This window comes from Sceloporus undulatus, chromosome 7 (genome assembly GCF_019175285.1).
Source record: "Sceloporus undulatus isolate JIND9_A2432 ecotype Alabama chromosome 7, SceUnd_v1.1, whole genome shotgun sequence".
Taxonomy (NCBI): Eukaryota; Metazoa; Chordata; class Lepidosauria; order Squamata; family Phrynosomatidae; genus Sceloporus; species Sceloporus undulatus.
Genome location: NC_056528.1, coordinates 36,248,898 through 36,274,134, shown reverse-complemented (window position 1 = coordinate 36,274,134; position 25,237 = coordinate 36,248,898). Strand labels below are relative to the sequence as shown.

Sequence of the window (25,237 nt, the reverse complement as noted above, 5' to 3'; positions counted from 1 at the left end):
AAGGGAACTGAAGGCAAATTATGAGTTTTCCCAACTGCTCTGGAGAGAAATAGATCCCTCCTTGTGGTGCAGTCCCTCTTGGATGGCAAAAATCTGCAAGTATTTATCTCCCCAGAAGTCAAGGTGGAATTCCTGCTTGCTTTGCCTCCAAGTTCACATGCAAAGCCCATCTTGAGAACATGCCTTCAGGAATTGAGAATGGAATCTCTGGAGGGATTAGCCAGTTAGTCCTGCTTTAGAAGCCCCACTGGTTTTGAATTCTCCCTTCTTTTTGAGTAACTCTGCTTTGTGCCAAGGATTTTGTTTCCCAATAAAGGAAGAGAGCAAAATGTTTGCAGTAGGCTGTATCCTTCTCCTGCTCTTAATACTCTTTATAACAAAAAATGCAACACTCATTAATCAGAAAGCTACACAACCATCTCCTTAAGTCACCTGTTAAAACATCTGCCAGTCATGATTTAATGCTCCCAGCTATGTCACATTATAAAAATCAAGCTTTTATAATGATATTCTGCTTCCAAAAGTATGGATTCCAAAAGAAAGTAGATTGGGGCAGCAAGATTGGAGGAAGGGAGAGGCAAAAGCTGGAATGAAGTGGGGAAAAAGGCAAGAAGGGTTTGGGTAAGGCATAGGAAATACTATGAGTTGGAGCAGAAATGGCAGCCATGTTAAGATACTGAATGAATTACAGAGGTTTCTGTATAACATTGCCAAATTCAAAGATGAACAACAGTCATGTAGTATTCTGGGCGGGTTAATGTTGGATTAATGCTCAATGCCCCTGATGTTGTCTGAAAACGATCCCGCTTTTGCAGGATTTTTTCTGGTATTTAAATCCCATTTCTGCATGGGATTTGGGCACTTAGCCTCCCATGTGATAAACTCCTATGTCTAACCACTACATCATTTGTCCATTTACAATCTTCATAGAGCTACCCAACTCCAGAAAAGGGAGCATGTCACATCTCAGCAGAAGTCACTGTCTTAGCTTCCCTCTTTTAGGAATGAGTCATAACAGCCAACATTAGAGGCTGTTTAAGAAGAAGATCACAACCACAAAGGATTCCTATATCTTTTCCCTTGCTGGGGTAAAAAGAAAATTTGAGTGGGTAAGAACAGAAGCGCAAAGTATGGGGGCCCCAATGCCACTCTTCTACCGGGTTGTCTCCTTCCAGAATGGCTTTTCATCTATGAAACCACGTTCATCCATCTCTTTCAGATCAACTAGTTCAAAACCTGGAAAAGTTCCTTCTTTGGACTACAACACTCAGACTCTCCTTAGGGGATTCTGGGAGCTGAAGTCCAAAAATATATCATTTGTTCAATCTCTGATCTATTTTGGCTTTCAGCTATCATGTTCGGATAACTCACGTCTGGATAACTCAACAGCCAGTCTAAATCACTCATCTTAAAAACAGGACATGCAACACTTTAAACATGGAATCTTAAAGACTGATTGTAACCATTGTTATGGGAAACACACTTGCTGTCCTCCACAATTGTCCAATCCTCTCCAATCCCAGGAGAAAACATTTCTCAGAAGAGAAAGACATTTCATTATTACAGATGACCGTGAAATGGATGCCAGCATGAAACAATCCAATTAAGAATTCTTTATTTTGTGGGGCCACTTGGAAAGCTGACATTCTAAATTGTAATTTTGGGGACTGCCAGGCATACTAGATGGACATTTCATTTACTTTAATGATACTTAGAAACCAATTGAGCAGATCCTTTCAACACATCTATTCCTTTTTTGAGAAAACAAGCCCTGTCTCATTAAACGGACGCAGGAGACCTTGGGTCTTGGTTTGAGTGAATTAAAAAGCTGCCTTACAAAATGTTTCATCCACCTGGAAAGAATAACAGTAATGTTTAAGCCAAGGGTGAGGAATCTTTTTTCTTTCTTTCCAGAATTCAATTTGGCCAAATGAAAACTTTTTAAAAATTGTTATAAGTTAAATAGGGATACAATTCATCCAGTGCGGTATTAGATCTGGGGTTTGCGGGGTAAGAGCACAAGGGCGTTTTGCTCTGTCAGGACAATGATATCATTTCTACACAAACATGCATACCTGGGTTTCCTCGGATGCATCTGCACTGCAGAAATAATCCAGTTTGACACCACTTTAACTGACAGTGTTGTGGGATTCTGGGAACAATAATTTTGTGAGTCATTTAACCTTCTCTGTCAGAGAGCTCTCTTGCCACAAAAACTACAAATATCAGAATTCCATAGCATTGAGCCATGGCAGTTAAAGTAGTGTCAAACTGGATTATTTCTACAGTGTGGATGCAGCCCTTGTCTCCTGGTAGGGTTAAGAGAGTAAGAGATTTTTCAGCACTAATACACTGTTTTGGTGTGATCTATTCCTGTTCTGCAAAGTGTGTGTGTGTGTGTGTGTGTGTGTGTTAACAATGATAATTGCAAGAACTGCTTTGCTGCTTTATAGAACAACATCTGCATTTTTTGGATCATCCTCAGCAGTTTGGCTATGGGGACTGTCATTATATATTGTTATTTGTTTTATGCATTTTGGACATTCTTCAGGAGTGTGGCTAAGGGCACTGTCATTATATATTGTCATTCGTTTTAACTACATCTTCCACAGCTACCCCCCCAAAATCTCCCTGTGCAGCCAAGCCACTTACCCAAAGGATTTCTGGGGAACAGGATAGTAGGATGCTGAGCTACAATATGTCCACCTTCTCCCAGCAATGAGTCATTTTGAGTAATTGCACCTCAAAATTGTACAAATATACCATATATCACATCTCACCATCATGGAGAGCATTGTGACCCTTTGCCTACACAGTCTGCTATCAGAGTGTTGTCTTAACAAAATTCTTCACTGCCATCCCCTTCCTCTTTACAGACTTCACTCTTGGTTTACACTGGAACACAGTTGTTCCGTTGACTTCACTGCAGGTCCAATAAAGCAAAGATATGCAACCGTGACAGCAGGAGATATTCCTCTTGGTAATGCTGTTTACATATTTCACCTCTTTGAATGCAAGCTCTTGAGCTTACATCAACAATGTAATGCTTCCAGCAATTAGCCCTTAGGCAGTCTGGAGTGATGTGAAGGCAGAGGGTTTTCTTAAAAGTATTTTTCTAATGTGATTTACGATCATTATAAAAAGCATCAGCTCCAAGCCCTCCAAGCAAAGATGCAGGGCCAGCTGGAATTGACAAACCAAGGATGTCAGTGGGACAGACAATTGGCACACTGAAGCTATGGAACAAAAATAACCTCTCCCCCCCCCCTTTTTGACACCCATCCTTGTAAACTCAGAGACAAAAATAATGAAGAGATGCTGGACACCAAAGCAGAAGCCATCACTCTCTGTCACTAGTGCTTGCCAGGATGCTATCATCAACTTATGTGCTTTGGCTTTGCCAAAAAAAAATCCTGTCTCTATTGAGACTGATGCAACAAGCTTCCAAAACTGCTTTGCCAATATGACAGGCACTTCTCCAAATGGTGGCTTCTCAACTGTCTTCCTAGGGATTATGAGTTTCCTCCAATTCAGATGAATAATGAATAGAGAATCCCCCCCCCCCCAAAAAAAAAAAACACGTTTGCACTAATTGGAAACTTTATCAGCATCATTAGGGGCAAACCCAACGTTTATTCAGCTGAGAAAGTTGGAGATGTAGGACTTTATTGCAGGAGCCCCAGTCGTGCCTCCATTGTGCCGCAATCATGTTATTTGGAGCTTTTATTATCACACCTCTCTTCTATAATGCAATGGGGATGGTCACACATGGTCTCTTCTGCATTTTCCTTTAACCCCATCCTCCTGCCCTATGCCCTACCCAGTGTGCTATTTTTATTCTTATTTTTATTCTTATTTTAAATTGTAATGAAATTCCAGAGTGATAGGAATGTGATTTAGTAAAAACAAAAAGAAGGAAGGAAGGAAGAGAATTTTAAAAAAGTGAATGAATGAATGAATGAATGGAAGAAAGAAAAGAAAGAAAGAAAACAAGCCTGTTTTCTTTCTTTTCTTTTATGTTTTTAACTTTCTTTTCTTTCTTTTTCTTGGGGAACAGTGAGATGGAGGGCAAGAGATAGGGACTGCCCCAGACTGTCACTTATCACATGGAGTAATGGGGTGGCACTATGATTGCCTACTTGTGGATGGGTTTTTCTTTCAATGAAAATATGTCCACTAACAAATGCTTCAAAGGCACAGCAGCAACAAGTCAGAAGTACTGACAGTACAATAGGTACTGCCAAAGGAACTTTTGGCCCTGTACACAGGGGCCCTTTAGCATGTCATGGCGACGTGCTAAGGTTGCCTCGGGGCTCCGTTTCCAGACGCCCCACAACCCTAGGACATCACCAGGACGTCACAGCTGTGTGGTGCCGTATACATGGTGCACACAGCTGTGACGTCACTGCCACGTGCCTTCCAGATGGGCACAGCAGTGATGTCCTCACATCGCTGCAGGCTTTTTAGTGGTCCTTTTGTTTCCACGTAGCTGCGCCGCGCAATTTGGTTGCTGCGGCGCGGTTACATGGAAAAGAGAGGCGGCCAGTGGCCGCCTCTTTCTGGCAGTCTATACCCTGCCTTTCTCTTGCTACAATTATGGTTTTAAACCCACATGTGATAAAGTCCATAGTGAGTAGAGGAGGCCTGGGCAACCAAAGTGGCTCCAGGAATTAATCTCTTTTCCCTATGGCCCTCCAGGGGCCACATGGATTGTCAAAAATCTTCCCTCCAAAACACAGGGCTCAAATAACATGTGCTGGCAGCCTGGTCAGTATTTATGATGTCAAAGAGACCACATGGCATAATGCTTTGAGTGTCGGGCTATGATTCTGGAAATCAGGGTTTGATTCTCCACTTGGCCATGAAAGCTATTGGGTGACTTCGGACAAGTCACGTGCTCACAGCCTCAGGAGAAGGCAATGGCAAACCACCTTTGAACAAATCTTGTCAAGAAAACCTCATGCTGATTTTATTTTGGAATTCATTGGTACATTCCATTAGCCATCATATGTTTGCAATGTGGTCCCTAGTACCTCTACTTTCCCCGGATCTTGCTTTCATCACTAGGACTTCTGTCTCCATATATGATTAGAGTCTGTATTGCTTTATTTTAAGCACAATTTTGTTTGCATGGGAAATTTGTTCTATGGTCCTGTAATTGCTGCTATTTTTTGTGTCTCCTTTTTTTGTGGATCGGTATGTGCATTGAGTGTTTCCAGCCAATTGGCCAGCATTTTGTTCCCCATATTTGTTGGCAAGTTTTAGTTAACACTGGAGCTGATTCTTTATGTGTCACAACAACACAATGTAGAGATAGACTCCTAGACTCTGTTAGGATGGATTGTAGCAGTTCCATTGGAATATCATCTGATCCAGATTATTTATTTTCCCCTCTTTCTCTTCATGTAGCTTCCATCTCGCTTCCTAGAATTTGAGGTTCATTTTTGTATGATTTTGCGTGGCATGATTCTTCATGCCATATGTCATTCATTTTTCCCCCCTCTCTTTTATATAGCTGTTCTTTGTATTGCATCCAGCATCTTTTTATTTCTTGAGCAGGTCTACCCAGTCAATTTTAAACTATGAATTTTAAATTGGTATATATTAATTTTATGTTGGAGGATTTCAATGTGTCTTTGGAGACAGGCGGGTAACAAATAATAATAATAATAATAATAATAATAATAATAATAATAATAATAGAGTTTGGGTGCACATAAGGGCAACAGCTTTATCTTGATTCAAAACAGAGACCGACTGATAACCACCAAGTTTTGGGGGCTAGGACTGCCAGTACCAAACACAGCAAGACAACTGGTATGTCAGTTCCTGGCCACATTTACACTGGGAACGTCTATTTTACTAGAAAGCTTGACTGAATCCAGATGACTCTGCAATTTAAGCTAATAAATCAAGTCAGAGACTGGCCTTGCTTAATCCACTGTCAAATCAGAAATTCTGATAAAGATCCCAGGTCAGAGGCAGACAATTGCCAAGAGCTAGGATTCAGAGGATGCAGCATCATTTTTTCAAAAGACTATAGAGAGAAAATCCACTGAAGAAAAGCTAAAAGCACAGGGTGACATTCTTTTAAAATTTAATTTTGCACCTTATTAAGGCAACTCCAACTGTATCATAGAGCAGCCTTCCTCAACATGGTAACCTCCAGATCTATGAGAGACCAGTTCCCATCATCCAGAGACTGAAAGGCTTTTTCAGGTATAGATGATGAGGGTTAGAATCCAACACAGCTGAGGAAGTGTGGTCTAACACATCTGGAGGACATCAGGCGATGAAAGGCTGTCGAAGAACAATGCATACCGTTTAAGTTTCCCTTATCCAAAAGGCTTCTGATCAGAAGTGTTTGGAAGTTAAGATTATTTTTTTTTTTTTTTTTTGGATTTTGGAATACCTGTATTTGCATATGCATACATAATGAAATATCTTGGAGACGGGACCCAACTCTAAATACAACATTCATTTATATTTCATAAACACCTTCTAATTTTATGCCATATTTTAAAATAATTTGTACATGAAACAAAATTTGTATATGTTCAACCATCAAAAAAGCAAAAGTGTCACAATCTCAGCCACCCACGACAAAAGTTTTGGTTTTTGGACTATTTCAGAATTTGGTGTTCTGGTTAAGGGAGACTCAACCTGGACAGGGAAAACTTGTTAAGATCAACTTCCCCCCTTATGTGCCCTCCTTAAAATCACAAACCTTAGTCAAACTGAATATATATATATATATTTAAAATGCAGCAAGAAGAGAGAAGCAAATCTTTGGGAGATGGAGCGCTAACAAACAGAAAAAGAAAGCTAGTCCCCTGATGATATATCCTCATGTGCCTCCAGAAATCCCCTCGACATTTCTCTGAAAATGTCTGGGGACCCACACAGACAGCTGATTGCCTAGTGCTAAGTTTAGCATGTCCTGCTTCCAGTGACTTGTGGCAGAAAGAATTTTACAATTTCCATGCCATTAATGCTAAGCATTTGGCTGTTCCCAGGGGCCTTACGAGAGAGCCAATGTGGTGTCGTGGTTTGAGGGTTGGACAAGGACACTGGGAGAGCAGGATTCGAATCGCTGCTTGGCCACAGAAACCCACTGGGTGACCTTAGGCAAGTCACACTCTCTCAGCCTCAGAGGAAGGCAATGGCAACCCCCCTCTGAGCAAATCATGCCAAGAAGACCCTGAGATAAGTTCACTTTAAGGTCGTCATACGTCAGAAACGACTTGAAGACACACAACAACAACAACAACAGGGGCCTTACAATTAAATAATCCAGTGCCATGTTCCCTGGCATAAAACCGAGAAGAACTCTGTCATATGCAAGGTTATCAGGTGACAGCAGTTCAACAAGGGGACAGACTGCTTTGGAAAGGGGTTTCATCCAGTGGAAGTGTTTTAGCAGAGGCTGGATGGGCCACGTTGTTGCCACTGCAAAATTGAGAGGTTGGACTAGGTCTCCTCCAACGTTTCCTTCCAGCTCTAAAATCTTATGATTCTTTCTGAATTACTAAATTGGCAAAAATACATCTTCTAGGGTAATCATGTTGTCTATACAACAAAATCCAACATTTATGTATAAATTAAATTCATATCCCACCTTATTCCTGGCACATGGTTGAAGGCAGTGAATACTTTTATGATGTCAACTCTTATTAGACTCAGTAATATCTTCATCAGGAAGATCACACAGGAGAAGAAAAGGGATGGTGGTGGCATTGCAGGCCTGCAACTTGTTTGAGACAGTTGCTTAAATCATCCCAAGTATATTTTGGAATCATGTTGAAAAACACAACAATGGAATAATTTCTTTGTTCAAATTAAGGACATCGCTAAAGTCACATTTTGAAATCACATCATGACATCTGCTGCAAAACCTATAAATCCAAACTTATCTATCCTACAATCAAATTATTAGTGCAGAAGGAGACCTAGATAAAATCAACAAGCCTTCTTCTTGGACTCCCACTAATTCTGGCCCAATCACACAATGGCCCCATTCCGACTGGCACATTTGTGCTGGAGGGAACTGTATACAATTGGGGGCCCTACTCTCGAATGCCTCTGGAAGCGAGTGCCCTTATAAATACCTTAATCGGGGTATTTAACCCCGGAATGCCATTGCAGCTCTTTACCCAGTTTAAAAGGAAAAGTCCTCTGCTGTCGGTCAAATTAGGTGACGTTTCTTGCAGCCATTGGCTAAGCGGATGGGGGCTTCCCCCCTCCTTTTTTTAAAAAAATCTGGCTGGTAAGGTGCACATATGCTGTCAAATTTAAAAACCTCCGGTGTGTGTCTTGTAGCAAAAGCAAAAGCATTCAATTAGTATCAATTTGCCAAACTGAAAGGGAAACATCCTGATGCTGCCCTCCATGGTCCCCTTCTCTCCTCCGGCTCCTGCCTTCTCCTCCTCCTCTTTCCGATGCTGTCCTCCATGGCCCCCTTCTCTCCCCCGGATCCTTCATCCTCCTCCTTTTCCTTCTCCGAAGAAGGGGAGGGAATGCTCTGCCCACTGCCCTCCCTCTGACCTAAATCCCTCCCCTAAACTTGACCCGATCATGACCAGGGGCAAGTTCATATTCGCAGAACCCGGGTTTTTTCAAAAGAGACGGCTTTTGCCCCGATTGCAAATGACCCACGCTAAGGGGCATTTGCCACTAAATGCTTGTGCATGCCTCGAAATGGATTGTGACAGATTCGGGGTGAATATGAACTTCACGTGCAAGGATCGTAGTCTGAATGGCCCCAATATTACCAATTATATTTAAATGCAAAATGAAATCATTTAGTTCTGTTTATAGAACTGGTGCTTTACAAATACAACAGCAAAATGCTATGTCCCAAGGGCTTGCAATAAAAGAGAAGGAAAATAGAGGCTTGACTGAACAGGGAAGAATATGTGATTATTTTCAGTTCGGATATAATAAGGGCCAATAAGTCCTGGACCTCATTGGAACTGAATGCTTTTTTAAAAGCTAGACTGAATTTCTGGAATTCAAAACTCTGAAAGCTGCACTTATTAGAAGAAAGCAAAAACAGCTGTGCAAAAGCATCAGCAGTTGGCTTGGTACCTCGCCAACAAGACGTGCTAAATTTAACAATTTCTCCCATTAAAATGCAATAAGGAGCAATAATCAAATCTTTGCTAGGGTCTCGGTAGCAGGCCTGGCATTATTGAAGCACGCTATCAAAATATTATGACAAAAATGGCAAATCCTTAAAGCCTTCCCCCCTTATTTACTGTTCCTTTATAAAGATTCTAAGAACTCACATGCTAAATCCGGTGGCTAGAGAGTCATTGGTGAAGGTGCCAGACCCAAATGGATGCCACATTCAGCTGGACCTTTTCACAGATTGCCTTTTTTGGATGTATACCTAAGCAGAGATCAGGCTGCTCAAGGCCTTTTTAACAAAAAGGTTTTCAGTTTGAGGGATTAGGGTTTGGCTTTTGCTATTGTGCTGATTATTGCATTTTGAGAGCCATATTGTCATTTGGCAAATGGCATCAAAAAGCCACTATTGGCCATGTGTGCCTTTGAATCGCTCCCATGTTCCCCAGCCCCAATTTAAACTAACTGGGGTTTTCTCTGTCCAGATAGTGCAAAATGTGGAAACTCAGTGGAGTATCTGAGAGTCCTTTCACTAGGAGTTCATCACACAGGGACAACTGGAAGAGTAAACAGGGTTTATTCCATGAAAATGGCGCACTTCACGATTAAGATTTTCACACGACATCATGATTAAAGTACCATTGTCCCAGGAATATCTTGTGAAAATTGCACAATTGCGTGCATTTGGATAAAGGTTTTCACATGACGTCACAATTAAAAGCAGTTAAAGGAAAATCCTGTGAATAATTTGCTGCTTTTTATTGCCTGGTTATTGCCTGGTTATTCCTGGGATAATGACCGCTATGTATGAAAATCTTAATTGCGCTTTAGTAGTAAGTGCATGATTTTCATGGGATAAACCCAGTTTAAACTTCCAATTTTCCCCCATTTGATAAACTCCTTAGTATGTGATTTGCTATCAAACGATGAAGCAGAGCCAAGCTTGGCATCCCAACAAGAGGAAAGAACAGTTTGGAAGGAACATGGTAAACCATGACATGCTCACGCTGTAACAGATGTGATGCTCGGCCCAGTCCTCTTTCATGTGCAATAGCAGGACAGGACAGTCAACCTTTCTCTGTTTTATTTTGAGTTTCCCCATATAGTCACACTCAATTCCTCATGGCATCACTGGAGTATATCACACGGGGCTTTTTGGAGCTCAGATCCAGGGTGACTCCTGGTTCAGCTATGCGAATTCACGTCGTAACGTAAATGTTTTATCACACCTGGTTGCCCTTCCGAATCGAGGGGGAATCAAATCCAAGGCAAGTCACATGATGTGGATTCATGCAAAGCGGAGTGAGTGCAAATTGTATTATCACACCGGTGCACACCATGCGGATTCAGCAATTCGAATTGGGACCCTTGCGCATGCTCAGTGGGGCTCTGGATGCTGTCCTCCTTCCCTGCCCCCTCCTTAGCTGTCATCCTTCATTGGACTGAAGGAGCAGTCAGGGGATGATGGGATAGGTCGCAGGGGGTTACTGGGGCCAGGATTTGGATGCAGGAGCAGTCAGGGGATGATGGGATAGGTCGCAGGGGGTCACTGGAGCCAGGATTCGGATGCAGGAAAAGGCAGGGGTGATGGGATAGGTCACAGGGGGTCACTGGAGCCAGGGTTCGGATGCAGGAGAAGGCAGGGGATGATGGGATAGGTCGCAGGGTGGCAGAGAGGACAAGATGGCATGAAGGAGGAGGGGGATCCCCTCAAAGCCCCATGTGATATACTCCACTGGCTCTGCTGGTTTCCTGGCATTTCTGTGACTTCTTTTCCCATTCTTAAGAGGTTTCTTCATTAAAAAATTGATTTGTTGTTGCTAGTTGCTTTCAAGACAGCTTTGACTTATGGCAACCGACAGATGAGGACCTTCACAAACCTTGGTTCTTAGCAACCCTGCTCAGCTTTTGCAAACTCAGGAATGTGCCTTCTTTTACTAAGTTAATCCCTCTGTAATACAGTCTTCCTCTTTTCCTATTGTCTTCTACTTTACCAAAGACCATTCTTCTCCTTTCTGACAAGTCATGTAATATCAATATTCGTGGATGCTCAAGTCCGATTAAATATAGCGGCATAGTAAAATGGTGTCCCTTATATAAAATGGCAAAATCAAGGTTTGTTATTTAGAATTTATACTTTAAAAACAAATATTTTCAAGTCATAAATGCTTGAATCCATGAATAAAGAATCCATGGATACAGTAGACTGACTGTATGTCCAAAGTACAATTTATCCAGCTCTCCTTTTGTCTCTCTCCCTGGCCTACATTAAATGTGTAGAAGAAGGATGATGCAGGTGGAGAGAAAAGTTTTAAGCATCCTTATTTAGCTGTCTGCAGGGAAACAAAAAGGAGGCTTCGCTTTCTAAGTTCAGTTCCCCAGAGAAGCCATGAGCCTCGTTCCTGCTCAGCAAACTGGTTCAAACATCCCTTTAAGAGGGCCGCTCTTTGTTCTATTCCTGTAAATTTGCCTAGCCTTCTTCTTCTTCTTCTTTTTTAAAAGCAGTTTAATACATTTTAATGACCGGCTTAGCTGTACTTTACTATTCGTAAAATGACAAGAGGATGTGAAAAACTTTTGAACGCTTTCATTTAAAAAAAAGATTTTTGTAAACTCTTTGTCCTTTCCATCTCAAACTTCCTCCATAACCACCAACTGTGTTATAAATTCCTTACAAGCTATGTAGCTATGGTTGTGGGCAAAATGAGGGCACAGTCCCCCCCAAACCAAGGATTTGCCCCTGAAATTTTCCTTCAGCCCCCAAATTTCTAGCATTGCAGGAACTTAAAACTGCATTGGAGCATTTAGAACTACTATTAAGGCATCCAAAGAAAAGGAACAGACAAAGATACCAAGGAAATAATGCAGAAATGAGTTCTAGGCATGAACCATTTCCCAGTGCCTCACTCTCTGCAATGTTAGAAATTGAGGGACTGATGGAAAATATAATTGGGGGGGTTATTATTTGGGGGTATTTTACTTTCCACCCCACAGCTACATCCCATAGCTAAATCAATGAGAAAGGGAAAATAAGTTTTGTGTATCTGCTTGTGTGTGCAATTCAAAGACAAGCAGAGAGCAACTGTGGTTGGTGCTTAGCAGGAGCCTTCCTGATGTCTCATGTTTTGGTCTTGAAACCTCAGGGCCTAAGAAGAAGACATGCAATCCATTTGTGAATGTAGCCCCAGGCTTTTATTTTTGCTAAAACATAGCCCAAAATGGCAACCAGGAGTAAGTCTCCTGTCCTCAGGGCAATGGAGAAGTTTCTCAGGGGCAAGGGAGCTGGAGTGAAAGTCAAATTTCTGTCACACACCCAACTGGTGTGTTATCAGATCAGGAGCATCTCAGGCCAAGAGATTTCAGGGGATGGCTCCCTGCAGCTAGTGTTGACAGGGGTTTTCTGTTGTTGTTGAAAGCATTGCTAAAAAAGCTTTCTTTGGCTGGACTTTAATTTTGAGATTACCAGGGAATGACCTTGCTCCTGAGATTTCCAGATCTGGAATTTCTTGACCTGGCAACCCCAACCAGAAGTGATGGTTCTGGAGTGCTCTAATATACCAGTGCAGATAAAAGGGATGGATTTGATCTCCATTCCTTCTCTTGCAGAGATGGCTACCTCTGCTTAAAAGAGAATAACGACTTTAGATACATCAGACCCTGCTATCTGCCCTTTTATTCAAGCTGCTGATGCCCCGTGTTCCACTCAGTGGTTCACAAACTTTGGTCTTCCAGATGTTTTGGGCTTCAGCTTCCATAATTCCTGACCGTTGGACAAGCTGTTTAGAGCTTCTGGGAGCTGAAGTCCAAAAGTTTGGGAATCATTGCTTGTATATATGCCTGGGCTGGGGTTTAAATACCCTGATCTTGGAAGCCAAGCAGGGTCAGCCCTGGTTAGTACCTGGATGAGAGACAGTCAAGGAATACCAAGTGCTGTAGGCTATATTTCATTGGAAGGAACGGCCAAAAACATGGGGGATGTGATTGCTGGTCAGAGATAGGCTGCATCTACACTGTAGAAATAATGGAGTTTGACACCACTTTAAGTGCTGTAGCTCCATCCTATGGAATCCTAGGATTTGTAGTTTTACAAGGTCATTAGCCTTCTCTGCCAAAGAGTGCTACTGCCTCACAAGAACTACAAATCTCAGGATTCTGTAGGATGGAGCCATGGCATTTAAAGCAGCATCTAACCGCATTATTTCTAAAATGTAGTTTCACCCATATTATGGGTAGAATTAGTTGTTTAGCGGCCCAACTCTATCATCGGCTGTGAAGGGATGCTGGGCCCCATCAGCAAAAAAAGACTGGGATGCTTCTCTGCCGTATACCATCCCCTGCATCATTTACCACTAATAAAGCTTATCTTATAGCTATAATATGTGTCAGTGTTTGGTGCCAACCTCTTGGGAAGGCCTGGAACGACAGCCAATTCCAGCAAAGAACAACAACTGATAGCAAGCAGGGGTCAGTATATTGTAAACTAGAAGTAAGGAAATTCATGCTTCTCGAACTTTGAAGTTTGCCAACTGGAGCCAAATGGAAAATAACTGTTTTGGAAGGAAACGATGGACATACACTTAGAATTAAGAAACAGAGGCACTTTGTTTTTTTATTCCAAAAGAGGTAATTTCCCCAAACGGTGACCTGAGACCAGTCCTACTCAAAATAGTGATCTAGGGATGGGTGCCGGTTTGCAAGCTATTGGTTTCCAGTCCATGGCAACATGTTGTAGCAAATGGGCACATATATGATGCTGGTCCCAGGCACAATGAAAATCAGTGTGGCATAGGTTTGCCTTGTTGTTGTTGTTGTCATTATGTGCCTTCAAGCCATTTTTTACTTATGGCAAGCCTAAGGTAAACCTAATAAGGAGTTTTCTTGGCAAGATTTTTTCAAAGGACATTTGCCATTGTCTTCCCCTGAAGCTGAGAGCATGTGACTTGCCCAAGGTTACTCAGTGGGTTTCATGGCGGAGTAGGGAATCAAACCCTGATTTCTAGAGTCGTAGTCCAATGCTCAAACCAATATGTTCACTTTAGGGTCACCAAATGTCAGAAATGACTAGAAGGCAAACAATACACACACACACACACACACACAGGCACAATGTAAAGAAACACTTAAAAGATTAAGAAGCACTATATTAGAGGATACTGCTTCACTCTCAGTGTTGAACAAAGATGGAGATTATTTGCCTTTTTTAGGATGAGAAGTGAGAGGGGAGGAACCACCTTCTCTACCTTGGGCAGAAAAATATCTTGGGCAGGTCCCAAGTGGGAAGTAGGTTTAGGAACTCTATGTCCTTACCCAGCTTCAGATCGAACATAGCTTAAGACACATTCTTTCTCTTTGGCACGCTCAGAGGTTTCACGCTCCAAGGCTAGCTAACAATAATAACACAGGGAATATGATTCCAGAGGCTGAGCAGTGGAGATACTGTATCCCTTTGTGAGCCAGTAGAAAATAGGTGTACTTAGAGAGAAAGGACCACAGCAAAGTATCGGAACACAAGCGTTGGATGTGGAAACACAAGCTTTGGTGGGATGTTGCCCACCACCAGCTAAAATGGGCAAAGTGCTGAATTGGGCTTACAGCTTATAGAGTCATTAAAACAAAACAACAACTGGAACCATGACAGTTAAGCTGGGGTCAAACTGCATTATTTTGACTATAGATGCACCCCTAGCCTCTGACTATTGTCCATCCCTGAGCTAAAATGATCTGGTGATAGGAAAGACTTTATTTGCCTAACATACTGATAGTCAGAGTGGACACTGCTGGCTTAGATTGACTCACTTCTTGACTTGGTATAAAGACAGCTTTGTATGCATTCAGTGCATGTTAAAGAGTGAGATAACCTCCAAAATGGCACTGGTGCATCCAGTGGCAAGTGTTCATTTTCACATCTGCAGGATGATGAATCCATTCCAGGGTTTAGAATAAAGTATAAATGTCCTGTCCAAGGTGCTAAACCCTATTCTTATCCAGAAAAGGCACAGCACCTTGGACAAGTCCTTTAAAATTCAAACTAAACCCCAGAGTGGATTCACATGGGATCCACCAGTTACTCAGAGATGGAGAAGAGACAGAGAACTCGAATGCTTTCCTATGTAAACTGAAATCTGCTCCCCAAAACTATAACCAGAGGCTCTCCTTACTGTACCAGCATCTAGTGAGGCTTGTCTGGTTGCAGGGCAGAAGATGTTCTCTGACATGGTACTGATCACATGAAATGTGCTCTCCCTTGATATCAGGTGTTTCTATCATTAACTAATGACATATTTAGAAAATATATCCAGGGATAGCTGTATTGTCCATACGGCAAAGTTCAATAACACTTAAAATCCACAAAATAGTGCTACCTTTATTGGCCAATCTAAATGCACAAAATACATGACGCAAGCTTTTGAAGCTCCACTGGCTTTCTTCAACAGGCAAAGGTGTTAAAAATCAAAGAGGAAGGAAAAAATGGAGATGCTGACATCACAGGCCTACATTTTGTCAAGAAGATGTTACGGTTGCTCTCAGTTAAGATGGATGGAGGGATATCCATACTCCTTGGCCATGTCGGTTCTAGGAGACAAAGAGTTGTAAAAGTCCAGTAAATAAAATTTAAAGTCCATTAGCGACACAAAAGAAAATCTCCTTTGAGATCCAGGTTTTGTCCTCTGCAAGATTTGTTTGCCCAGGCATTTTCATTATATTCTCAGCTATTAACATTGCCAGCTACCACTGGTTTTTAATGAACTGTAGCTAATGGATTGTTTTACTCTTTTATCATTATTTTATCCCTCTCTTTTTAGTAATTGACTTTACTGTGTCTGTTTTTCCTGCAGATCTCTTTGAGTTTTTATTTTTATTTTGGTTACCTCTGGTTTTTAATGAAGTATTTCTAATTGACTGTTTGACTGTTTTATCATTATTGTATCATTTTTTAATTCACTGGTTTTATTGAATCTGCTTTTACAATAAATCATTCTCAGGCACTGTTTTTTAGAAAAATGTAGAGCAGTACAAAAATGTTCTGAAATAAATAATGATCATCAATAAAGTCTTCCTTGTAGCTTGCCCATGAAATTTCACAGACCTCCAATCACTTTGAAAAATATATGCTTTGCACTTTAGAAAGACTGTGTCATGCATCTCTTCTGTTTGACCGAAGTGTGATGTTTCAAATTAGGCTCCATATGACTGGTAATAATGGTAGCTGACAAACCTCTTCTTGAGTTATCACAAGGGCAAACTATGATCAGCTTTCACTGCTGCCTAGATGCAGCTATTAAAAGAAACAGGCCCAATTAAAAGGTTGTTTGATATTTCCCTCTCTGTTCTCTATTCGCAGGGACGCAAGGATTTTAGGAGCAAATAAAACCTGCTTTGCTCCTGAAGTTTAGCAATGTTCTGTCTCTGCTCAACCCACTCCCAAATTAAGATGGCACCGTTTTACGTTGGACCAAAGAACAGTCATTACCAGCATTAAATGCAATGAAAGAACCGCCTCACCTTCCCAACATTATTGCATAATGTTATCTTCTTGATTGTGTTTTTTTAGCATGTGCAGTTTGAAATCAGAAGGTTTTTCTAATACAAGACTGTGTCTTCAGCCACCTTGAGTCTACTTGGTGAAAAAAGAAGGGGTGATTTAAAAGGGGTTTGGTTTTCCTTGGCAAGATTGTTCAGAGGGGGTTTGCCTTTGTCATCCTCTGAGGCTGAGAGAGTGTGTCACAGTGGGTCACCCAGTGGGTTTACATGGCCAAGCCAGGATTCAAAGCCTGGTCTCCAGAGTCATAATGCAATGCTCAAACCACTACATCACACTGGCTTTCTTATCATCCTTGCTGCTCTTCTCTGAACTCATTCCAATTTGTCTATATCCTTCTTTAAATGAGGTGCCCAGAACAAGGTCCGACTAGTGCAGGATGTAGTGGGACTATAACTTCCCTTGTCTTGGAAACTACAGTTCTATTAATGTAGGCTAAAATATTACTTGCCTTCTTTGCTGCAGCGTCACACTGCTGGGCCATGTTCAACTTATGATCAACAATAGACCCAACATCCTTTGCTCTCACACTGTTGCTAAGCCAAGTATCCCCCATCCCATAAATATGCACTTGGGTTTTGTGACCTAAATGTGGGGTTTTGCATTTGTTTCCACTGAGTATCATTCTATTAATTTAAGCCCAATTTTAGTTTATTAATGTCCTTTTGAATACTGTCCTTTTGAATACTGTCCAATGTTTTAGCTAACCCTTCCAGTTCTGTCCCATTCGCAAACTTGATAAGGATTCCCTCTAATCCATCATTTAAATCATTAATAAGAAATATCGAAGAGTGTTGGTCCAGGACAGAAACTTCCAGCACTTTACTCAGGACTTCCTTCCAGGATGAAATGCAGCCATTGATGATGACTCTTTGAACATGGTTTTCCAATAAATTATGGATCCATCTGACAGTGTTCCCATCTATTCCACATTTGATCAATTTGCTAATGAAAATATCAAAGGTGACTATATCAAATGGTTTGCTGAAATCCAGATAGGTCACACCTACAGCATTCTACTAAACTAGTGACCCAATGAATCAATCTATCTATAAGGCCTGTTACAGACAGGCATAAAGTATGTCCCCAGGATGTACTAGGGTTAGGAAAGGGCGTTCATTCCGGACGCATGTCACATGGCACCAATGATGTCACGAGTGCGCCATTGGCGCCTTACGGTGTCATTAGCATGCCGCAAGAAGAAGTGCCAGTAATATACATAGTAGATTTTTTAAAAAAGGGATAGTGGGATAAAACCGTAATTAAGATAGCCATGTATTGATAATTTCTTGGAGTAATGATGGTAGGTAGGAAGTCAGTAGGTATGGTAGATCTAGAAGAAGGAAGAATGCTGAAGGAAGAATGAGAATGTAAGTGTAAGATGAGAGTTATTAGAGATATAGGAAGATGTATGAATATGGATAGGTAATGAATTCTGAATATGCTGGTATAGATGTATGTCTGTTGTATATATGTATGGTATGTATGAATGTATTTGCATGTTAGGGAAGTATGTTTTTGATGTATAGTTGTGTTTTTATATTCAGTTAAAAAAAGAACATTTGTTTAGCTCACTATTTGCAACTTCTGATTTTCCAGTCTCTTCACAGTCTCAACAGTTTGAATTCTATTAAGCATAGCTCTTTCCTTATATACTTATTTGTTTAAGCCTCCCATTTCTTTTTGCAAATGCTACAATGGGATTCCATTCTTTTTCAATAATATTCAGATCTTGGTTGTTTAATTTAGCTGTCAGTTTGTCCATTTCACTAATTTCCACTAAATTTAATAACTTTTTTGGATTTCCAATACTTTGCCCACAATATCCTGGCTGAGGTCATCATATATAATACTAATCTCCAGTGTTCCTTCTCAATCTTTAGAGGTAAGTTATTGTCATATTTAACAAGTACATTTCGGGGGTCATACGAAAGTTAATTTGAAATATTTTACGTATCATCATATGTATTTTCTTAATGATTCTTGACCAGAGTCTCCTTTGTCAATTTTGATCTGTGGTTTGAGCACAGGACTATGACTCTGGAAAGCAGGGTTCAAATCCCCACTTGGCCCTGGAAACCTATTGGGTGACTGATTTTGGGCAGGTCACAGTCTCTCGGCCTCAAGGGATGGCAATGGCAAACCCCATCTGAAGAAACTTGCTAAGTAAACCCTGTGATAAGGTCTCCATAAATCAGAAACTATTTGAAGACACACAACAACAACAACAACAACAACAACAACAACAAAGCATCAGTCAGACAACTAGAACTTGAGATCAGATATCACTGGGCCAGCCTTTCCCAACCTAGCATCCTGTATGTCTATTGGATTACAACTTCCATCATCCTTGCCCAGCATTGTTGGTGGCATGACAGTTGTTACAGTCCAACTGACCCATAGGACACCACTTTAGTTATAAGCCACTTGCAAGCCTAAAAGTCCTCTTAAACGCCCCCAAATGGGATTGCTCCACCTTGTGACAATGTACACTTGGCTTAATTTCATACTAAGCTACAAGAGTCAATATCTCTGAATGTACTCTAATCCCTTTTCCTTCAGGCCAGCCAAGAAAAGCAACTGGGTTTTGCTTGGAAAGTTATTGCATACTCTAGTGACCCGAAGGGAAGGGCGCTGCCAACCTAGCCTTTGTCTCATGACCAGGAGGTGAGTTGCCCTTGGCAGAAGACAACACACACACTGTACAAAACCTTCTCATGGCTGAGATTGCCAAAGGCCATCCCCTGGACCACAGCCAGTTCAATACTGCAGCTCCCCTGTGGCCATGCTAGGTTTGCCTGGTTGCTGGAAAAGTTACCTTTCCTGACGGAGCAGCAGCAGACATATCCTTTCGCTCCTCAATTCTGCATCCTCTGCTTTTTTCTCCTGTCTCACTAAATAGGTGGTGGTGGTGGGGGGTAGAGTTACATCTGCACTGCAGAAATAATCCAGTTTGACACCACTTGAACTGCCATAGCTCATTGCTATGCAATCCTGGGATTTGTAGTTTTCAGAGAGCATCAGAGCGCTCTGAAAAAGAAGTCTAAATCTCTCACAAAACTACAAATTCCAGAATTCCACAGCACTGAGCCATGGCAGTTCAAGCTGTGTCAAATTGGATTATTTTTGCAGTGCAGATGTAGCGTAAAGTGTCACATTGTTCACCCTCAAATGCAAGGGAAAATAGCTTCAATCGTATTCATCCCACTGCAGAATCTCTGTACAATGTTCTCCCAATATTCACACTTTGAAAAGCTGTTTGGGGAATTATTCTGCACAAAACTACATATGGATTTTTTATGCAAAAATCATACTTTTTATTTTTATTTTTTTGGCACAAGGAGCAATGTCTCCTGTGGAGGAATGTGTTTTAAATGCAAGAACCACTGTTTCTATACAGGGAAAAAAAAATCCTTTTTCCTAGAATAATTCTCCCAAAGTCTTGCAAGACTTTGGCTCTGCTCATTTCTTCTTGCAAGCCTAAAAGTTTCTTGAATGCCAAGAACCCCATTATTCTTCCTGGCAACTAATAGCAATGAATATGCTTTCCATCCTTAATGTGTGGCACCTGTGGAGCTATGCTTACCAGGTCTGATGCCAGCACACAGTATCATGGGCAGTGACCAAAACCCCATTGTCTCTGGTGCTCTGTTTCTCTATTACAAATAGAATTTGGACAGCCAAAGTATAGAGGCAGGCAAAGTTACTAATGGAATGCAAATACAGCAAACAGTAAAGCTCTAGGTGAGAAAGTCTTTCAGCATCTCTCTGCAATTCTAGAAATTTAGGGACCGAAGGAAAAATTCATTTGGGATGCAGGATCCACATCCTGCCCCCCCTCCTGCATGTATATTCCTGGATATAAATCTATCAGAGCTCGGAAAGGGTACTTGTTTGGAGTACAACCTCTGCAATTCCCCTGCATGACTACATTTGGGTATTCTGGCCTAATTCCCATTACCCTTTAAACCAGATTGCAAATCGGTTTGAACCAGTTCAAATGATCATTGATTTGCTGAAACGATTCGGAGAGGGGGACAACGTGCTAGACCCATTTAACCCGCCTCTTTTTGATGCTGATGTTTTCCACATCTTTTGGGATTAATCGATTCTGCGCAAATGTGAACCAGATGTGGATTGAACGATTTAAATTTGCCCTTCAGCCAGCTGCAGTGGGTCTATTTTGAACCAATTCATTCATGAATATGAATCACAAGTAGGTTATTTTGCAGGGGGGAAATGCAGCAAATGAGAGCCATCCACCGGCCTGAGAGGCAAGAGACTCCGCCCTCCATAACAGCCATCCACCGGCCTGAGAGGCAGGAGACTCCGCCTTCCATACCACCTCAGGACTAGCCTGGAAGAAGGAAGAGCCCTCCCTCCAGTCCATCTGCCTTGGTCCAGGCCTCAGAGGGAGAGAAGAACCACTGGACCTCATCCCCTTTCCCTTCACCATTCCCTTCTCCTTTTGTGTCATGTCTTTTAGATTGTAAGCCTGAGGGCAGGGAACTGTCTTATTTAAAATATTATTGTAAGCTGCTCTGAGAGCCATTAGGGCTGAAGGGCGGGATATAAATACCTAAATAAATAAATAAATAAATAGTGGGATTGGAACCACACTCCACTGTCAAATCGATCCATTGATTCGGATTGCAAAGCACTTTTTTTGTAAGTGGGAATGAGGCATCTGTAATTTATAACCCCCAAAATAGCTTTTCTAAACTCTGAATGTTTTATATACATACACAAAAACACACAAACATGCACAGAGACCCCTGTTGTGTTTTGTTCCATTAGTTGCTGTTGCAACCCCATACACTGGTACACACTGTGCAAAGTTTCACATACAAAGTTCCTTGGGAATGAAATTATACACAACAAAGAGAGCCTATGCATTTAAAGGTCTATTTGTAAGACAACACAAATTGTACTTTAGTGAAAATAAGATGGGCCGGAACAACCCCATCCTTAGATCCTGACCTTGTTCCTAACAAAATGGCTGATTATACACTTCTCCAGCAGATTTTTAAATTCTGCAGTGCTTTTAAACTGGAGATTATCACCACACCATTAGATTCTAATGGGACAATTGTAGCCTTGCAGAGAATTTGTTTGACTTATCAAAGGAGAAACAGATAAGTAAATATTGAAGAAACGCATCTAATGCAGCAAAGCAGTTTGCAGTAAGAAGAACAGCTGGATACTGTAGCCTGGAAAAGTTATTTTTAGACCCTCAACTCCCAGAGTTCCTAAGCCATGCTGTAGTCTCAAAAGTAACTTTCTCAAGCTCTGATGGAAATCTTCAACTAGAGCAAATGGGAAATTTCTGCTAAAACAGAAACTAAAATTTAGTGAGATATACCCATGAATCTATCTCTCAATAAACTACTACAGCATTTCTTCCCATATTTGTTGCAAGTATGTTATCCTGTTGCTCCAGCACAACAGAACCCTGTAGCCCATTAAAGATTAGTAAAGTCACGTTTGCACTATACAACTATCATACTTTGACACCACTTTAAATGGCTGGAACCTATGAATTTGTAGTTTGGAGGGACACTACAACTCTCTAGCACAGAATTCTAGCTCTTTGTGAAGCTGCAGTCCCAGAATGACACCCTGGCAGCACTAGTAGTATCAAAGTGTTATAATTGTGTAGCATGAAAGAAATTTTGCACACAATAAGGGCTGAATTGCAAATAGCCTTCAAAAACTGCATGGTTTTCAAAGACATCTGAGAAAGTAGACTGAAATCTATGAAAGCTCATGCTGCCAATTTCTTTCTTTCAGTTAGTCTCAAAGGTGCTACAAGATCTCTCTGGGTACACATTGTGATATGTTTATGATACCCCTACTTGGCAACCGCTATTGTCCTGCAAAGTGGCAAGGAGACTCTTACCACACTTAGTCCCTTTGGGTCAGAAAAGGAGGAAAGGGGTGTGTGTGCAGATTGTCTTCCCCACTTAGGGCTATAAGATGACCCTTATTTCAAGGGATGTCCCTTATTCTCTGGAGGCCAAGGTTCGAATCCTGGCTCAGCCATAGAAACCCACTGGGTGGCCTTGGCCAGTCACACAGTCTCAGCCTGAGATGATGGCCATGGCAAACCCCCTCTGAAAGAAACTTACCAAGAACTTCCCATGAGAGGGTGGCTATAAAGTTGGAAATGACTGGAAGGCACTCAACAATAGCAACAGAGGCATGCACTGACATCGCTGTGGGTGTTTTTTGCTTCCCTTTGGGCATGCCCTCCAGTGTTCTCCAGTGTCTCACATTTTGCCTTGCCATGTCCTCCCTTGTAGTTGTGCCACCTGGGAACCCTGACTCCGAGGGAGTGTGATCCATTGTAGAAGAACTCTTTGGGAAAACCTGGCAACTCTGCTTTCTGCACTTGGGAAGGAGGAGTACCATTCAGACAAGCAAGGGATATTCTGGGGTTGGTGTCACTCAGTGCGGTAACACATGGTGTCACCCCCCCCTTGACTACCATACAGAATCCTTAGTCATGCCTTTTTGTACTAACGTCACTTGTAAATCACAATTCCCACATACCACTGAATGTCATGCTCATAGTTCTGACATAAACAGCTGGCAAAATTAAAATCATACCTTCCAGTTACAATACCATACTTACAACCTATCGTATATACTTGACTATAAGTTGACCTTATGTATAAGTTGAGGTCAGGTTTTCGGGATAAAATGTTGGATTTCGAAATGACCCAAGTTTAAGTTGAGGGTAAAATTTAAGGGCATGTGACAAAGGATCTATAGGATGAAGCAAAGGAAAATGATGCCAAAGAGCTTAAAAAATTCCAACAGGCATAACTGGTTGTGCTCCCACTAAAGGCTGGATGGGTGAGAGAGCAATGCTTTCAGGGAAGATTACACTTCTGCCTTTCACCAAGGGATAGTTCCCCTTTGATAAGAGTTAAAGTACAGTACTTACATGAATATGTCGACTCAGTTTTTGGGGTGTCAATTTTCTGATTAAAATTTCTAGACTTATACATGAGTAGATACAGTAAAGGTAGTTACAGAGATACAGAGAAGAGTGGGTGAAAGAGGGACGGTGTGAAAGAAAATTGACAAAGAATAAAAATTTCAAAAATTTAATTTGTAAAAAAATTAAAAGTTTTAAAATTTGAAATGTTAATTAAAAAATTTTGGGGGGGGCCATTGCATTCTCCTCCCACTGAGTTTCTCCCCTTCCCACTCCCACCATCTCTTAAAGCCGTGGTTCTCAACCTTCCTAATGCTGCAACCCACAGTTTGAGAACCGCTGTCTTAAAGCATTTGAAAGGGAAGCAGATGAAAACACCAAAAAGTAGGTGTTTGAGGAGCAATGGTGTCACCCCCTTTAGGGTGTCACCTGGTGTGGTCCGCTCCCCCAGTGTCAAGGGTCCCCCATCTTTCCCTAACCCCTTTAGCCCCCCAGCTCACCAGCATTGCGGAGCTTGCGGTTCCTGACCACGGAGAGGATGACCAAGGCATTGCCCAGGATGTCCCCGACGATGGTGACAATGAGGACAGCGGCCAGAGAGTGTCGCGCCTCGCGGTGGAAGCGGCAATCCGAGCAGCTCCCGTTGCCCTCCAGCATCTCCGAGCAAAGACAGGGACCCCCCGAGCCCGGCTTGCTCTGGCTTTCCAGGCTGAGCCACCAGAGAGGAGACAAGCCCTGCCTGGGATCCCCGCTCCATGGGACAGCGATGCGTAAAGATGCGAGCGCCTAGTCTGCCCTGGGCTGACTAGTTCCAAACTGGAAATACAATCTCTTTCCTTCAAGAAGATCTCCCTGGGAAAGGATGGAGGGAGACGCAGGGACCTTTTTCCTCCTTCCCAGAGTCGAGGGGGGGTCACTTGGATGAAGGTTCCCCTCTTTTTTTGGTCCTCTTCTGCAAGGAGAGGATGCACCTCCAAGCGTGCGCTCCGCTGCTGCTCCAGGGCGCGCAAGGAAGGTTTCCAAAAACGCCCCTTCCCACCGCTCCAGAAGGACTCTATCCCAGAAAGGACCACTTTGGGAGCTCGCCCAACTCTCCAGCTTTCCAGGGCTCCTCCTTGGAGCAACCTCTGGGCCGGGATCGGGGAGCGGAGGGCTCTTTTCTGTGGTCCCCCCCCTCCCGTCCGTGCGTAAAAATGGACCCTCGCCGGCGCGCCTTGAGAATGGAAAGCCCAGCTGTGGCTCTGGATAGACTTTCCTGGCCGGGTGGGTGCGGTGGATCTGGGAGGAGAAAAGGGGCTCAAATGGCCCTCCCTGGCTCAGAAAGTCATCATGCAGGAGCCAACAAGTTCGGTAACATTCAAAGATATAGCAGTGTTAGTCTGTGGAATCAGTATGCAGAGAGATCTTCTAGCACCCTTGAGAGACTCACTGAAAGAAAGAAAGAAGTTGGCACCAGGAGCTTTCCTAGACTTCAGTCGACTAACTCAGGTGCATTTGGTGAAGTTATCCTCCTGGATGATAATTCCCAGAATCTCCAGCCATCATGAGCCAATGGAAACACTGCCAAGGAACCAGTTGTAGTAATAATAATAATAATAATAATAATAATAATAATAATAATAATAATA

The 25,237-nt window shown here is 42.1% G+C and overlaps 1 protein-coding gene across 1 annotated transcript in view; it reads right to left on the bottom strand.

The window, feature by feature from the left end:
• Positions 1 to 25,009, bottom strand: part of GPR50 (G protein-coupled receptor 50) — a 37,563-nt gene extending 12,554 nt beyond the window's left edge. The window contains exon 1 of the mRNA XM_042477732.1: positions 24,110 to 25,009. Coding sequence (XP_042333666.1) covers positions 24,110 to 24,266 — 157 coding nt within the window. The 5' untranslated portion in view covers positions 24,267 to 25,009. The remainder of the gene's footprint in view (positions 1 to 24,109) is intronic.
• Between the last annotated feature and the right edge of the window lie 228 nt (positions 25,010 to 25,237).